Source organism: Haematobia irritans, chromosome 3, assembly GCF_050003625.1.
Source record: "Haematobia irritans isolate KBUSLIRL chromosome 3, ASM5000362v1, whole genome shotgun sequence".
Taxonomy (NCBI): domain Eukaryota; kingdom Metazoa; phylum Arthropoda; class Insecta; order Diptera; family Muscidae; genus Haematobia; species Haematobia irritans.
In genome coordinates this window covers 699,321-715,350 of record NC_134399.1, presented here as the reverse complement: position 1 = coordinate 715,350, position 16,030 = coordinate 699,321, and the positions used below count along the sequence as shown (strand labels likewise).

Here is a 16,030-nt window from a genome sequence, read left to right as displayed (position 1 = left end):
ATAGGCTTCTATTGGCTTTGTATTACAGAATTTTTGAATAAATAAATAAAAAAATAAATAAATATCGATTATGCGCCGTCCAGATTATAAGTTTATCCGGACGACAGTGCTCGTGTTAAAACTATCCCAGATACACGCTATAAGTTTTACCCAGCCATAGTCTTAACATTATGATTAACGATATTGATATTTTGGATGAATGTTTAATACTTGAATATTTCAATATTTAGATATCAAATTTACTTTCAACTATATGTCGTTACAAAGTTCAAGATTAAGGTGGTTACTAAGTTCAAGTTTAAGAATCGTATTAAGTTCGTGTTTAATGTGTGTACTATGTTCTTTTTTCGAGTTGAATATCACTTTATTTTCGCGATTACTTTTCCTGAAATAATCAAAATTATAAATGAAAACAGACATATTCCTGTAAAGTCTTGCCGAAATCTAGAGGAACAAGAAATTGCACATTAATTGAGTTAATTTATCAGCTTTATATTGAACTGTTTTAATAAAGTAACCGCGAAAATTTCACCTTTACCTAAATTTTCACCTTTGTCGCTAAAATCGTCATTTTTCAAGATTACTTTTCTTTAATAATCCATTAAAAAGAATATAAACTTTTTACAAAAAAGTTTTGGCAAATTTTATTATAACTTGGTGAGGACTGATCCAAAGCAGCAATTGAAAAGGTTTTTGTTTAAAATAAATTAATAAACAAGGTAACCGCGAAAAGTGCATATATTGGCGCGATAATTCCAAATAGAGGCGTTGAAAATCAAGAAAAAATTCATCACATATTTAGCGGAGCCATTCCCTCCAAGATAAGTTAGGTTTTGCATACAAAATCCGTCTGCATATTCTTATTTGCATTTTTTTTTCAAATAAAGGGTGGTATTATGTTCGATTTTTCACCAAAACTGTAAAATAAAACTTCAAAAATATTTATGACGACGATTACATTTTTTTATCCGATTTTGTCTTTAAACTTTAAAGAATTGATTGTATACAATTTCATCTTTTAAAATCAATTGATTTCAAAAAATTAAAAAAGAAACATAGTCGCAAATGGTATGTTTGTTTCATTCTTTCTATGTACTTACTTGTTACTAAGTCAACCTGTAAATTAATTATAAAGGCCGGTACTATGTTCGTTTTTCGACTTGAAAATCACTTTATTTTCCCGATTACTTTTTCTAAAACAATCAAAATTATAAATGAAAACAAATATTTTCCTGTTAAATCTTAATCAAATCTAGATGAAAAAGACAATGCGTATTGAGTTAAATTATTTGCTTTTAATGACCCTATTTTAATAAAGTAATCGCGGAAATTTCAACGCGAAAAGCGAACATAGTACCGCCCTTAAAGTTTTATTAACTTCATTTTATAATTTAATTGAAATTTTGAGAAGACCGTATATTGACGAAAACCTTGAACATTACACTTTTACGCTCGTTCTAATCGACATATTGGCCCTTCTTCTACCATCTTCAAATCAACTTTCGGTCCAACTAAGTCCCTAATGTTGTTAATACCATATTTAATCATGGTAGGTCGTTCCAGTGATAAACCCCAAGCGATAACATTAACATTTTCGGGGAGTCCCATGGGTAACAACATTTCAGGTCTGAAAACTCCGGAATTTCCAACTTCAATCCATTTTCCTAGACCAGGATGGAAACAAAATATCTCCATGCTCGGCTCGGTGTATGGATTATATGCTGGTTTGAACTCCAACTGGGTTATTCCAAGCTTGCGGAAAAATTCGTAAAGCGTACCGATAAGGTCGCCCAAAGTTAGACCGACATCAGCAATCACACCTTCCACTTGATGAAATTCTGCCAAATGAGTTGCATCTAAAGTTTCGTTTCGGAAAACCTTATCTATACTAAAATATTTTGCCGGTTTAAAACCTTCAGATTGATTATTTGCCAACTTATAAAGCATACGGGCACTGACAGCAGTAGTATGGGTACGAAGAAGATTTTTTTGAGCTTCTTCCAGTTTCCAGTCGTACCCATAGCCTTGTGAGCCATATCCCCCATTCGAGTGTACCTTTTTAACTCGTTCCAAGTAGTCTTGGGGGAATTTATAACTCTTTGATGGATGGTTAATAAAGAATGTGTCATGAGCATCACGAGCGGGGTGCTGCTGTGGCTGGAAAAGAGCATCAAAGTTCCAGAAAGACGATTCAACATAGTTGTTCGTAGGCATTTCCGAAAATCCCATTTCCAAAAAGATTTGGCGAAATTCGGTGCGCACTTTCAAGAGAGGATGTAAGTGACCACGGGTAGGAGGAGCACCTAATGCATCAAAATTATACGATTTAAATTTCAGGTCCTTCCATAAACCTGAGCTCAACATATCTATTGTCAAATCAGTCTCTAACTTGGTAAGTGTTGTAGAAAATTCAGTACCTTTCTTCAAAACGAAGCTTTTTGTTGTAATTTCTTGAAGCAATTTCCGCTTCTTGTATTCGGTAACCAAATTTGTTGGAAGATTAGTTTTTCCACTTGCTACATCTACAAGATTTTTCTGCACACTGTCTTCGATGTTTCCCACTTTTCTTTTCACTAAAGGTGGATTTACTGATTTATCGACCATAATCCAACCCAGAGACATGGCTTTACTGAACCCTACTTTGGCATTTGGCCCACTCTTCATCAGCTCAGATTGGGTGATTCCCTCAGAGGGAACGGAATTGTATAAAACAGCTTCATGGCTACCATTAGCGGCGACTTGTTGCCCTTCCTCAGTAAGTTCCAAAGTTTTACGCGAAGTGGTTTCGGCATTCACCAGTTCTCCATGCGCTTGTATTGATTTGAGGGCACCGACAATTTTCTGATGATCAACATTCAAAACATTTACTAAATCCAAGGTATCTACAGTACCTACGGTGTCCAAATGTAGAAGAATTCTCTCCGTGAGATCGGGATGCATTTCAAATACTTTCTCTATTCTTATCAGTCAAAATATATATTTGCTAGCGTGTTAACCGGAGGATGATGAAAGAGACCAACACTTATTAATGGCAGACAAAGAAAAGAGCATTCATAACAAGATATAAAATTTACTCTTGAAGTGAGAGAGCGAATGTTCGGTCTGTAGATGTCACTGTACAACTCTTTTTGAGGCCCTTATAATACTACATTCACACAGTTTTTCCTGACGACATTATTAGTGTCGCACATATCCCAATTGTTGGCCCACATTATAAGTTATGCTCGAAGTCATAATCGATATTGCTGCTTGTTGATGGGATCGATAACACATTTGTCGATTATTTAGTCATCGCCGACAATTCGTATCGATTGGCCACACTTTAAGATTCTTTTCAAACACAAACATTCCTTCCAGAATAACTTATATCTGGACGGCGCATTAAAACCCGAAATTCTTACGCTTAATAATGTTGATAAAAGCTCGAAATGTCGTTAGTCCCAATAAACGCAAGAATGAAGATGGACTTTAATTGCTGGTGGGGATAATTTCACCATTGAATTTCTAATGCACCGTCCAGACTATTAAGTTTATCCGGTCGGCAGTGCTCTTGTCAAACATATTAGCCACACAATAAGTTATGTCCGACGACGCTTGTTAATGGGATTGATAGCAAATTTATTGATATTTTATTTACCTCCGACAATACTCGGCCACACTTTAAGTTTCTTTACAAATACAGACATTCCGTCCGGATAATCTTATAATCTGGACGGCGCATTATGCGCCAATCGGTAGGAATTGTCGGCGTTGACTAATTAATCGATTAACGTGTTATCAATCACATTAACAAGCAGTAGTATGACAGTATAACTTTTTAAGAAAAGTAAAAAAAAGCGTGTTGAATATAAGATTTTCTCAAACGCCAAATATCTTCATAAGAAATATATTATTAAATTAAGAATTTAATAAATTCCTCTGGCCCAAAAAATTGCAACAAGGAAAATCATTTTGTCAAAAAAACCGAATCCAATACAAAAAAAAAATCGCAACATTGGTTAAATAGTGCTGTAGATAAACCGGTTTAAATGTCATACAATTATCGAATTATCAAATATCTTGGATATTCACATATCACATCTCGTATCGAGGAGTCTAAGAAAAGTGAGACCAAGAAATGAGTGAAAATTAATAAATAAAACTATAAAAAATGGCCGAATTCGCAATTAAGAAGGAAAAATCCGATGAGGATACATTACGGAAAAGTTATGAAGTAAAAGAACAACAAACGCCTAAATACGGCAGCATTAACTATCGACTGAAACAGGATTACAAACAACAGACGCCTATAATTGCGTCCAGTCGAAAAGGAAACAATGGCCTTGCAAAAAAATTTGATCATACGCCGATGACTCGCTTGGATGCAGAACAAATGAATAACAGTAGTAAATGTGGATTAATATATGTTTGCCAGAAAGGTAGGAAGTGGACTTTCGTATGCTCTTTCTGTAAAAAGAAGACGAGGGATATTGGAGAATTCGTGTGTCATGTCAAGTTTAAACACATGGGGGCTCACTATGACGATGATGAAGAAGATAATGATGAGGACAATGGAAATGATAGTGAAAAGGACCAAAATGCGGCAATGGACGTAAGCAAAATAAATTTAGTTCAAAACTACATGCTTTTGCACCAAAGAAGGTGGTGGCATTTCTTTGAAATCGAAATTGTCAACATATTTTTAGTGGCAAATATATATTTTTTCGAAAAAAAATGACTCACTTCGTATACATACACACTATTTTTTTTAAATTCATTTTTATGATTTGCATGTGTATCTTGGATATCGATTTTTAAAAGTTTTTTCTCTAACATGAGGTTTGACTTTTTTATTTTTATAGTTAGACTAGGGGTAGGTTTTATGCTTATATCTCATACAAAATATCTCTATTAGTACAATACGATTCTAAGAACAGTATGAAAAGTATAAATTATGTCTATATTAAGATTCTCTATAAAAATAAGACAAATTTTAATTTTTAGATAATGTATATTGAATTTTAAATTGAATAATTTACATGAACTATACGATTGCTATCAACAGTACTTTGATTGTACTAACTACTTGGATGTCAATGTGCACACGGAAGAAGACGATCAAGGGTACAGATCTCAGTTAACGACGAATGTGCCTGTTACAAATGGGAATGATATTGTCAACCTATTGGAAGAAGACGAGGATGAGACTAATCATGGTACGCAGCCTTTAGACTATGAATATGAACCACGTGAGGAGGAAGATGAATCTTCAGTTCATGTTGAGGATAATGATAATAGTAATCGGCTTATGGAAGATGAATATAATCATCTATTAAAACGTCGTTCTTCTCAGGATGAAGAATCCAATAATGGAGATATTAGTGGTGGAGGAAGCATAAAGAAATATCGAAGTCATGTCCGGGGTACAGCGTACTGCAAACTCTGTGATAAGACCTTCCAATATTATTCATTATATCGCAACCATATGATCAAACATTCCAATGTTACACCTTATAAATGTCAATTTTGCCAGAAAGGATTTAAATCCAAGCAAGCTCTGCGCTATCACATGAAAACGCATACAAAGGAGAAAGAATTCCAATGTCCTCTGTGCCCAACAACATATGCCACTTCATCCCTCTTTATGGCTCATGTCTTGAGTCACGAAAGTGACTCTTGTTTTCCTTGCATGGTATGCGCCAAGGTACTTACAACCGAAAGAGAACGTGAACAGCATTTGGAGTCCCACGCAGAAGATCGTCCTCATGGGTAAGAATTGTGTGTACGAATTGCTCTAATTCGTTTAATTTTCATTTGTTTATCTATTTTGTACAATCCTTATGCATCATAAAAGCAAGTGACGTAAACTTAATTAGATCACAGTTGATAATAGATTCGATTTTAACTTGTGCTTTTGATGCAAACATATTTTTATTTTCATTCCGAACAAATGAATAATTTCCCCAAGTAAAAATTGGTAATTAGATACCCGATACGATTTTAATTTATCGTCAAAAATATCTTATTTATACATTTTATTTTAATCATACAGTAAATGTATGATATATAGATGTATAAATTTAACAATAATGTAATAAAATCTATATTTTAATGTTTAAATGTGATATGAATTTGAATATTAAATTGATGTTATCTGCGCAAGGATTGCTAAGAGGGTCCATTCCTTTGTTATTAAGAATATATTTCGTTTATATTATATAGTTATAAAAATTCGGTTCTGATTTTAATAAAAAAAAATATTTTACAAAGGTAAAAAATTCAATTACATAGTTATATCTGACATTAGATCTATATTTGCTTTAATGGTGATTTTGCATTTGCCTTTTACTTTTCACTTTTGTTTATTTCATTGCCTTTTAATAACCTTTCTCATTTTTTTTTTTTGAACGTGCATTGTGAACGTCCGAATAGCTGTAATTTTTGTGGGAAACGATTCCGTCAAAAACACCACCTTTCAAACCATTTAAAATTGCATTGTCAGTACCGTTGTGATTTTTGTCGGGAATCATTTACATCCACACAAACCCAGAGGCGACCCTACGCTTGTCCATCATGTGAAGAATCACCAGATATTCGACAGCAAGTAGAAATGCAACGTTCGTATGCATTGAAACAACCTACTATTGGCGCTCCTCCGATGGAATTTGAAAATGTCACCATAACAAATGAAGCAGTACAAGAATCCGAGTGTGTTGATCTCGAAGAAATGCCATCAGACGACGATAGTGACAGTGAGAATACATCAACACCAGTAAGTACATCCAGTAAGAAATATCCGCAATGCAATTACTGTCGAAAAACATTTGCACATATTAGTGCCCTTAATATGCATATACGACAGGAACATTCTAATTAAACATAAGGGGTTGGATTATGTTTTTATTTATAACGTAGGAATGGTCAACAGCATTTTCTTATGGAATGTCTTTCATAGTTGTACAATTTATTAACTATCAATGCGACCCATCGTGATCTCATTCCAGATCAACGAAATTATATACAATTACATATTTACGTTTAAGTTAAGACATAGTGAATGCAGGTAATTTTGTACGCCACTATTACCTAATTTCAATAATGACCAATGTTCGAAATCTTGAACGATGTTACAACAATTATTGCAAAATTCTTATTTACATCAAATCTTAAATATTCCGTTTTCGAAGTGAACATTGTTACACAAAAAATTGTAAGATAAAACCTACTTTTGATTTGACAAGATGAAAGACATTTGGTAAATTTTTTTAAGAATATTCCAACCTAATTGTAAACTTTAGTACATCGTTAAGCTACAGATTATTCCATAGTTTATATAAAGCTATAGATTTAGTTTTATTATTTTTTAAGAATCGAATTCATATTTTTTAAACACTCCGGTTTTAATAAATCAACTTACCAATAAGCCTGACCCCTTTCCGTAGACAGTAAATATCAGATGATCGTCAGATAGAAAAAACTATATTACATGGGCTGCTTAAATTAAGCTCTAAGAATTATAAAATATATTTTATAAATTCGTTAAGAAAAGCCTCATTCGTTTCCTTATAAATTTTAGGTCATTTGTTATAAAATTCTAGTTTGTTTTATATAATTTTAAATGATTTTATCTTTTATCACAGAACTGATAGTTGTATAACATCGGTAAATTTTTATGAATATATAATTCCGGAAATGTATAGAAAAACCAAGTAATGTCATATTAAAAAAATTAAAATAAACTAAGACAGACTTTATTAAATATGTATTTTGATAATATACAAAATCGTAAGAGGTTATTACATTATGAAACTATTGCAAATATGAGTGCCGCAAATAACTTTGTTGAATATGGTTGCTATGCACATCCATTGGAGGGGTAGGGAACAGATCTAGCTCCATATTTCATATGACTAGAAAACAATTTTCATTCTTTAAATTTATTTCGAGTATCATTCATCTAAGTTATTGGCATTAAAAACTCTCAACTCTATCTCTCAAGGAAAACCACCCCTATTTCATAATATGACAAATATGTACCAGTTGGTAGATGCTCAGTATTCGTTGCAATGTGAGAAATAGTTATATTTATTTATTGGTATGAGCAAAGAAAACAGAGAAAGTGGCGTAAATATATACATAAAAACAAAGAAGTTACTGAAATATGTTTACTGTGCCAAGTTTATTTAAGATTGGTAGTAATACCATTTACTGTAGGACTACAGTATTATTTGCTGTATGTTTAAATACTTAAATAAAATAAAAATTTTAGCGTATTCTCTAACGGCTGTCTTATGGCCCAAACAAGATAGATAACCATTAACTGTGCTCGATGCATTACGTATGTGCAATTCGAGACTGATTAATGAATCAGAATGAAAAAAAAAACTGAATTTATGGTCAAAACTACGATTGGTGGTTGGACCAGGAATGTTGTCAGATTGAATGGTTCAGGGTCACTCGGCGTAAATCTGTCCAAATAAAAGGTAAATTGAATGTACAGTTTATTGGTGGCCAGTTAACAACAGCTACTTAATTTAAAAACTTAAAAACCCTTTGCAAGAGCAAATAGCAGTTTTTGAACAGGATATTCTAAAGAGAGTAAATATATAAAATATAGAAAGGAGATAATAAAATACTGATTCGTGTCTATTATCACACTTCGTAAGCATTTAGAGATGTCCATCGAGCACACTTGTCGAACTCCATAACTTTCTGCAAATTGAATGAATAAGGCCAAGTTTTTATGTATTGTATTGATAATTTATTAAAGATGCGAAAAGGAAAAAATGGAAACCTTGAATAACCACATATACAAATGTTTGGAGTGAGAAGAATAAGAAATGTATGGAAGTAAATATTAAGTCATAGACATAAATTTAATTCTCATTAAAAAAACGGTAGTCATAATCATAAAACATATTAGAAAAATTTAAAGAAACCACGCCAAAAGACTTCGGTTACATAAAAACTGCCGAAACATTTATATTACATTCAAAGATTTCGCGTAATATTTTGTAGAATGGTCACAATAAATAGATTTTGTAAAAGATTTCAAAAGGCATTGTAAATGACCTTAATGCAAATGGCGTCTTTGATACTTTTCTAAAGAGGCAAGTACGATATCATCTGGCGATTTTGTATCGAATTGAAAAGGTTTTATATCATATTTTGTAGTGGCATGTTGCTGGGAAGGCGATAAATATTTTAAGGGATAAGGTATATATTGTTTGTCCACAATGCAGCAGAGAAAGTGGCCAACAGCAGATGGGTTCTGAACAGGTGACGGCTTTAGCGTTACATCAGAAATATCTATTTGACAATATTCATTTGCTGGTGCCAATAAAACAAACTTGGAAGTGGAATCTACGACACGGTCGCAGTCAATAAAAGGAATTTCGAACTCAATGTCAGTTTTTTCTTGGTGCTGGCTTTTGAGGTGTCTGGTATGAAAAACTCGTGTTGGAGGTGTACTAATTTGGTGCTGTGATGATTTGGATAAGGCGCTCGACAGATCTATCGTTGTAGTATTTGGTTGGGAAGGAGCTGCTATAGCATTTTCCATTCTGGAGCAATTAGGAATCTGGTGTTTCAATGCATTTAGCTCTAACTGATCTATAGCCGTGGTTAAACTACTTATATGTTTATTACAGTCGTTTTTGCTAGTTGCGTTAGAGGGCTTTTTCAGCAGGGGTATCTCGAATTCTAATTCAGTTGATTGTTTTTCTCCTTTAGCGTCGTGCAAACTTGGCAACACAAAATTATTTTGGCACTCCTTTTGTGTTGCACCATTCTGTGAACTCCGTTCTTGTAACTGCTTTAATAAATATTGATTTAAAGGAGAAGACTCTGAACTTGAAATCTCGGGAAAGGACGATGAGTCAACTTTAGACGATGGGATATTGCTGCTACCAATTCTAAGAGATGGTATCATGAATTTGGGAGGGCTTTCCAAGTTTTCATTTGATTTTGCTGAAAACTTATTCTTTATCGCATTTAGCAACAATTCATTTTCTCTAGTGTTTGCCATGGGAGATGAGGACAATGTTTCTTAGTACTGAATTATTGTTATTGTTGTAAACGAGTTTTTGTTTTTGTAGCGCTGGAACTGTTGACAAATCAATACAATTTAATTTACAATGATAAACTGTGAATAAACGAAGAATTACGCATAAAACAAAATCAGCTGAAGCCAGACACAAACAATGGCAGCAAATGGGACAACAGTGATTTGAAAATGTCAAATATGTCGAGAAAATATGGCAACGCTCAAGCCGTCCACATGGTAAGTTTTTCCGAACGGAATGTCTGTGTTTGTAAAGAATCTTACAGTCTGGCCGAACGCTAAGAAGGACGTAAGTATAATATCGATGTGTTATCGATCCCGTAAACATGCAGCAATATCGATTATGTCTTTGAGCATAAAGGGCACCTTTATGCCTTCGGACTTAACTTATAATGTGCACAATATATGGGATATGTTCGACACGAGCACTGTTGTCCGGAATAACTGACAGTCTGTAAAGCGCATTATGAACACAAGAGGTGCATACCGGCCTTTAGCTAGCACACATTAGTCTGTGTCCAACTCTGAAATTTGTCTCGATTAATGCGATGTCATAAACCAGCTGTAGTAAAGATTAGCGAAATTTTTGGACGAATAAAAGTATATACTTCGTAAAACATGTAAGTATCTGAAGTGCATCATAATATGTGGCTAGTATGCAAAATATCAATTATCGTTATTAAAGAAAAACCGGTTCGTTCAAAAATGGCGAAATCGATTATCAATCTTGAAAACAAGAACCCCAATCAGTTATCAACCAATCATCGAGTTATCAAATACCTTCAATACGCTTATTGTATCGCTTTTAATAAAGATTATCGAATATCTCCCGTGTGTCTGGCTAGTTTTTTGTGTATGTTCAAATCAAAAAAAACTCACATTGAAAAGAAAAAAATTACTTAGAAAACATATAGCAGTGCAGAAAGTTGAATAATTTATTACGAATTAAAGATCGATATTAATGGAAGTGCGAAAAGTATAGAGATTATCAAATATCCCCCGTGTGTGGCTAGATTTTTGTGTATGTGTTTGCGTGTGTATTTGATCAGACAAGGAGGCCATTCTTTCTTTTGGTGGTATGGTGCAATTTTTTTTAAAGATAAAAAATGCAAGGATAGTCTTATTATTAATATAAATTAGGAAGGCACATTTCTTTCCTCTGGCTCCGAATTAGACTAGAATATGAAAATAATAAAACCTATCAAAATGGCTTAATGTCAATTTTCAATGTTACCAAAAGATTTTTAAGGTTGGGGGAGGAGCAATGGAAGTCCTGGTTTGGTGTATACGCCCACATTTTAGACCTAAACTAATATGATGTCGGTTTGTAGGTCTAGACTGAGGTGACTCGATACCCTCCGGATATCGAGAGATATACTTTATTAAAGTAAATATGAAATCGGATAGAACATTTTAATATGATATGTAGTTTGCCAATGGAATAGTCCGTTTGGACAAGCGGGCTGTAGTTCCCGTACTTAATCTAATCTAATCATTCAATATGTACATGAATAACATATATGTATAAATATTGACTTGAAGATATTGGTCGCGTATTTGTAACAAAATTCATTTATCGGAATCTGGCGCTATAATTAAATTGACCGATTGATGCAATCAGTAATTCGAACTATTTAAAAGATTGTTGCAATTATTATGGGGTTAGTCTTTCGCAGCAGTATCAGGAAATGTGGTACGTTCCGGGATATACATACGGATTTTCATGGATTGCAACCACGATTGAAGAATGTTTTTTTCAAAAAAGAAAAGAGACTCCAAAGTGCTACTAAAAAATAGCGACACATGTTTTGATATCTCTATGATTTGTACTTAAATAATCGGAAGCACAAAATTTACATTTTTGCCATTGTTGAAAATAGAAGTTGCAAGTTTGGATTCAAGCAAAAACCAAAAATACTTACAATTATATATTGTGAAAGAACAAATAATTGATGTCAGATTTGTTATAGGACGGGCTGTTTTTACAGTAAGGCATGAACAGTATATTGTAAAAGCATGTTGTCTATTAGAAATAGAAATTTTCAACCAAGCAGGCTATGATATTGATTTTAGCAACCCCAGTTGTACCACTGACATCAAATCATATTCCCAAATTTTGGATAATAATCTTTTCTTCCTTTTATTTATTGTATAGGTCAACGGTTCAAAATCTTCTCATAGTTGTATAAAACAAGTTAACACTGAGTTGATATAAATTGCAAGTGTTATCTCGCACAGCGAGCAACTTGTAGTTGCTTTCAGGAGGAAAAAGATTTTTTTATTTTCGTGGTCTGCGTGAAATGTTGCCATTTACACCACAAGTCGTTAAACGTTTATTGACATTAAAAAAGTGTAACGAAGATAGCGTTGAAGGAAAGTGGTCCGAAAAAGCTGTCAAGAATTTAGTAAAAAAAATAAAAAAGAGTTCATCGTTGGAAGAATTGGAACGAGCTATTTCCACACAGAATCCGAATACAAGGTGTGTTACCGTACCGCGCAGCAAACCCACTGCTTCGGGTGAAAACCTGCGCAAGGGTTTGCCGCACGTTATATATTGTCGCCTTTGGCGTTGGCCCGATTTACAGTCACAAAATGAACTGAAAGCTTTGGATCATTGCGAATATGCTTTTCATTTGCGCAAAGACGAGATCTGTATTAATCCTTACCACTACAAGAAATTAGAATTATCCATATTGGTCCCGAAGTCATTACCTACACCTCCGGACAGCATTGTTGATTATCCTCTAGATAATCATACTCATCAAATACCAAATAATACAGAATATAATGCGGCAATACGCAACGCATCATTAAGTCCCCCTCAATACATGGATATAGGAAGGTCACAGCAACAACAGCATCCATATCACCAACAGCAGCAGCGTTCTCCTGGCAGCTTCTTTACTGGTAATATGAGTGGAGCATCAACACAACAACAACAGCAACAACAAATGACTACAAACAATTTGCCGCCAGGAGCTTGTAATATGGACTCCCAGTCCAGCGTATTGAGTGTGGGAAGTAATAGTATGCCAAACACAGGTACACCACCTCCAGGCTATATGAGTGAAGATGGCGATCCTGTTGATCCAAATGATAATATGAATATGACACGGCTTACTCCGCCAGCGGAATCTGCGCCAGTTATGTACCATGAACCAGTAAGATAATTGTCGCAATGAAACTATTTGAAAATGACTTAACCAAAAATCTTGTTTCTAGGCATTTTGGTGCTCTATATCGTACTATGAATTGAATACACGCGTGGGGGAGACATTTCACGCATCTCAGCCATCCATTACTGTAGATGGCTTCACAGATCCTTCTAACTCAGAAAGATTTTGTTTGGGCCTCCTGTCCAATGTCAATCGCAATGAGGTAGTAGAGCAAACTCGCCGGCATATCGGTAAAGGAGTGAGGCTTTATTACATAGGTGGCGAAGTGTTCGCTGAATGTCTTAGTGATTCTTCAATTTTTGTACAATCGCCCAATTGCAATCAACGCTATGGCTGGCACCCAGCGACAGTTTGCAAAATACCCCCTGGGTGTAACTTGAAAATCTTCAACAACCAAGAATTCGCTGCACTCCTCTCGCAATCAGTTTCGCAAGGGTTTGAAGCGGTTTATCAATTGACACGGATGTGCACCATACGTATGTCTTTCGTAAAGGGCTGGGGAGCTGAGTATAGACGTCAGACCGTGACGTCCACTCCATGTTGGATTGAATTGCACCTTAACGGTCCTTTGCAATGGCTGGATCGGGTTCTAACACAAATGGGATCTCCGCGAATGCCATGTAGTTCTATGTCTTAAGCAACTTATATACGCATCATACAAGATTTCCTTGTTTCTTTGTGTTTCTTTTTTCATTTTTAATCTTTTTATATATTAACTAAACAAATGAATGAGCAAGTAGTTGTACGTATGTATTTCGAAAATGTCGAACATTTCTTATTATTACTGTCATTGACTACTTACTGTTTCTTATGTATAATTTATTTTTGCATTTGTTCCTTACATTTATTATTATTATTTTTTTATTCTGAGATTTGTTAACCCATATAAAAAACAATTGTATTTTACTTATAAATTGGAGTGGAGAATACGCATGTAATTTGCGAATTATTTAGAATGGTTCCAAATTAATATTTAAAATGATGCCGTGTATGCAAAACGATATGATAAACGATCATATTAAAAATAAATTTATAACTTTATACTAAGAGTACGATCATCCTTGTGTCCACTTGCTCAGCTTATTTTATTTTCTAGTTTTGCTTGAAATTCATTCATAGCTTTACAATTTCTTTTTATCAAAGTCGAAATTTTATCTAGAACATAAATTACTTAAATATGTGTATGAGACACGCTTTCAATACTATATTGGTATAATGCTGCTTGCATGTATGTTCTCTTTGTGCAGTGAGTCGACTAGGGGGATTTTGTCTATCAAAATAATGTTGTGACCTACTATACATAGATATAATTAAACAGGAATTTTGACATATTTTTGATATATTCCCTTCGTCCGTGTTCGCAATTCCAATACCTCGAGAGAGTTGAAAAATTGCACAACTTCTCTGGCCTTCCTGATATCCACATTCTCCTATGTATACCTTGTTTATATTTTTTAAGGAATACCAAAAAAATTTAAGGCCGGTACTACATTCGGTTTTGGTAGCGAAAAATACGTTTCAATGCCCGAAATGTTAATCAGCCCAGCTTCCTTTCAGTTAAGAGCACGATTTGACAAAAAAAAAAAAAAAATAAAAAATTATCTATGTTTTCATACTTTCAGTTTTAAGTTTTGCCGCTAAAATCGAATGATAGTACAATACAGAAAGCAGAACATGGGTGCTTGTCTATACGATAGAGTAAAACTAGGAAAGCAAAATGTGTGCTTTTTGAACAGCATTTTTGAGCAGCGTACAAAATGTAGAAAGAAATTCGAAACAGTAGACTATCATTTGCTTTTATTTTTAGAATAAATAATTTTGAGGTTACAAAAACGTTTCAGTACAACTGAGAAAAATATATATGTATATTTCCATTGTTAAACATTGGACTTGATATTCATAAATTACACAGTAAATTCATTTCTTTAATTTGTTATTCTGTACCAAGATTTTTTGTTTGTAACTGCTATATTCAATATCTGTCGTTGTAAGTCATTCGAAAGTTGAATGTTTTAAAAATGTCTGGAAAAAAATATAATTTCAAAATTTTAACAACTAGTAATCGCTATATTTAATATCTGTCGTTGTGTCATTCGAAAGTTGAATGTTTTAAAAATGTCTGGAAAAAATATAATTTCAAAATTTTAACAACTAGTAATCGTTTTTAATGAGTAATAATTTTTCCGATATTAATTTGTTAAATATTTTTATTGAGCAAAATATCTTTACTTTGTGTTTCAGATATGCTTAAGATATCAAAATTGACAAATATATAAAACCAAAATAGTCATCCCAAATGCCAATAATATATGGAATCCTATCACATGTACCTCTATAATGTTTGACCAAACATTTTTTCCGTACTAATTTTTAACATTTTTGTTGCAAGTTAAAAAAATAGTAGTCTACAGTTATAGTGATCGGAGAACTAACCATAATCTTAACTTATACTTATATTCACTTACCTATACATTCGTATTGGATTGTCCTACGAAATACATAGTGTATTTACCATAATTGAAGTTATGAAAATCCTATGCTGTTGCTGAACTCAATTTCCATATGCTTTCAAGAGTAAAGTAAGAATACTCAAATTCGTTGCACTGTCATATTACAAAAAAAATGTTACAAAATTTTCAACGTATTTGCCATTCTCGAAAAGAATGCAATAATGATCCGAAGTTTATAAAAACCAGCGGCTGGAAAATTCAATACTATATTTTATATTTTACTAGTTTTCAGCCGTAAACCCAACTTTAAGCAAATAAGTGAGTGAATTATCAAAGACTTACCATTTGTTTATGCAAACTCC

The 16,030-nt window shown here is 33.5% G+C and overlaps 4 protein-coding genes across 5 annotated transcripts; 2 read left to right on the top strand and 2 right to left on the bottom strand.

The window, feature by feature from the left end:
- Window positions 1–1,368: 1,368 nt before the first annotated feature.
- alpha-PheRS (phenylalanine--tRNA ligase alpha subunit) lies at window positions 1,369–3,031 on the bottom strand. Its single transcript, XM_075302881.1, has one exon. The coding sequence runs from the start codon at window positions 2,938–2,940 to the stop codon at window positions 1,447–1,449; it is 1,494 nt and encodes a 497-aa protein (XP_075158996.1). The 5' UTR covers window positions 2,941–3,031; the 3' UTR covers window positions 1,369–1,446.
- A 998-nt stretch (window positions 3,032–4,029) lies between these two features.
- Window positions 4,030–7,738, top strand: LOC142232164 (uncharacterized). Its single transcript, XM_075302880.1, has 3 exons — window positions 4,030–4,591; window positions 5,045–5,748; window positions 6,412–7,738. Exons 1-3 carry the CDS (start codon window positions 4,151–4,153, stop codon window positions 6,854–6,856), a joined length of 1,590 nt encoding a protein of 529 aa, XP_075158995.1. The 5' UTR covers window positions 4,030–4,150; the 3' UTR covers window positions 6,857–7,738.
- Window positions 7,739–8,717: 979 nt separating this feature from the next.
- LOC142232173 (uncharacterized) lies at window positions 8,718–10,194 on the bottom strand. Its single transcript, XM_075302890.1, has one exon. The coding sequence runs from the start codon at window positions 10,004–10,006 to the stop codon at window positions 9,053–9,055; it is 954 nt and encodes a 317-aa protein (XP_075159005.1). The 5' UTR covers window positions 10,007–10,194; the 3' UTR covers window positions 8,718–9,052.
- Window positions 10,195–10,804: 610 nt separating this feature from the next.
- On the top strand, window positions 10,805–14,270 carry Smox (Smad on X protein). 2 transcript variants are annotated; one of them, XM_075302883.1, is made up of 3 exons: window positions 10,805–10,895; window positions 12,198–13,203; window positions 13,265–14,270. In XM_075302883.1, the coding sequence occupies exons 2-3, from the start codon at window positions 12,343–12,345 to the stop codon at window positions 13,853–13,855; spliced, it is 1,452 nt and encodes a 483-aa protein (XP_075158998.1). In that variant the 5' UTR covers window positions 10,805–10,895; window positions 12,198–12,342; the 3' UTR covers window positions 13,856–14,270. The 2 variants fall into 2 exon arrangements, with proteins under 2 accessions (XP_075158998.1, XP_075158997.1); XM_075302882.1 differs by having other exon boundaries at window positions 10,843–11,118.
- The last annotated feature ends 1,760 nt before the right edge of the window (window positions 14,271–16,030 follow it).

Coding starts and splice junctions, on each gene's coding strand:
- alpha-PheRS (XM_075302881.1), bottom strand. CDS start 2,940: ATGCATCCCGATCTCACGGAGAGAATTCTTCTACATTTGGACACCGTA.
- Smox (XM_075302883.1), top strand. CDS start 12,343: ATGTTGCCATTTACACCACAAGTCGTTAAACGTTTATTGACATTAAAA. Junction 13,204..13,264: donor CAGTTATGTACCATGAACCA/GTAAGATAATTG, acceptor TCTTGTTTCTAG/GCATTTTGGTGCTCTATATC.
- LOC142232173 (XM_075302890.1), bottom strand. CDS start 10,006: ATGGCAAACACTAGAGAAAATGAATTGTTGCTAAATGCGATAAAGAAT.
- LOC142232164 (XM_075302880.1), top strand. CDS start 4,151: ATGGCCGAATTCGCAATTAAGAAGGAAAAATCCGATGAGGATACATTA. Junction 4,592..5,044: donor ACCAAAATGCGGCAATGGAC/GTAAGCAAAATA, acceptor TGCTATCAACAG/TACTTTGATTGTACTAACTA. Junction 5,749..6,411: donor GCAGAAGATCGTCCTCATGG/GTAAGAATTGTG, acceptor ACGTCCGAATAG/CTGTAATTTTTGTGGGAAAC.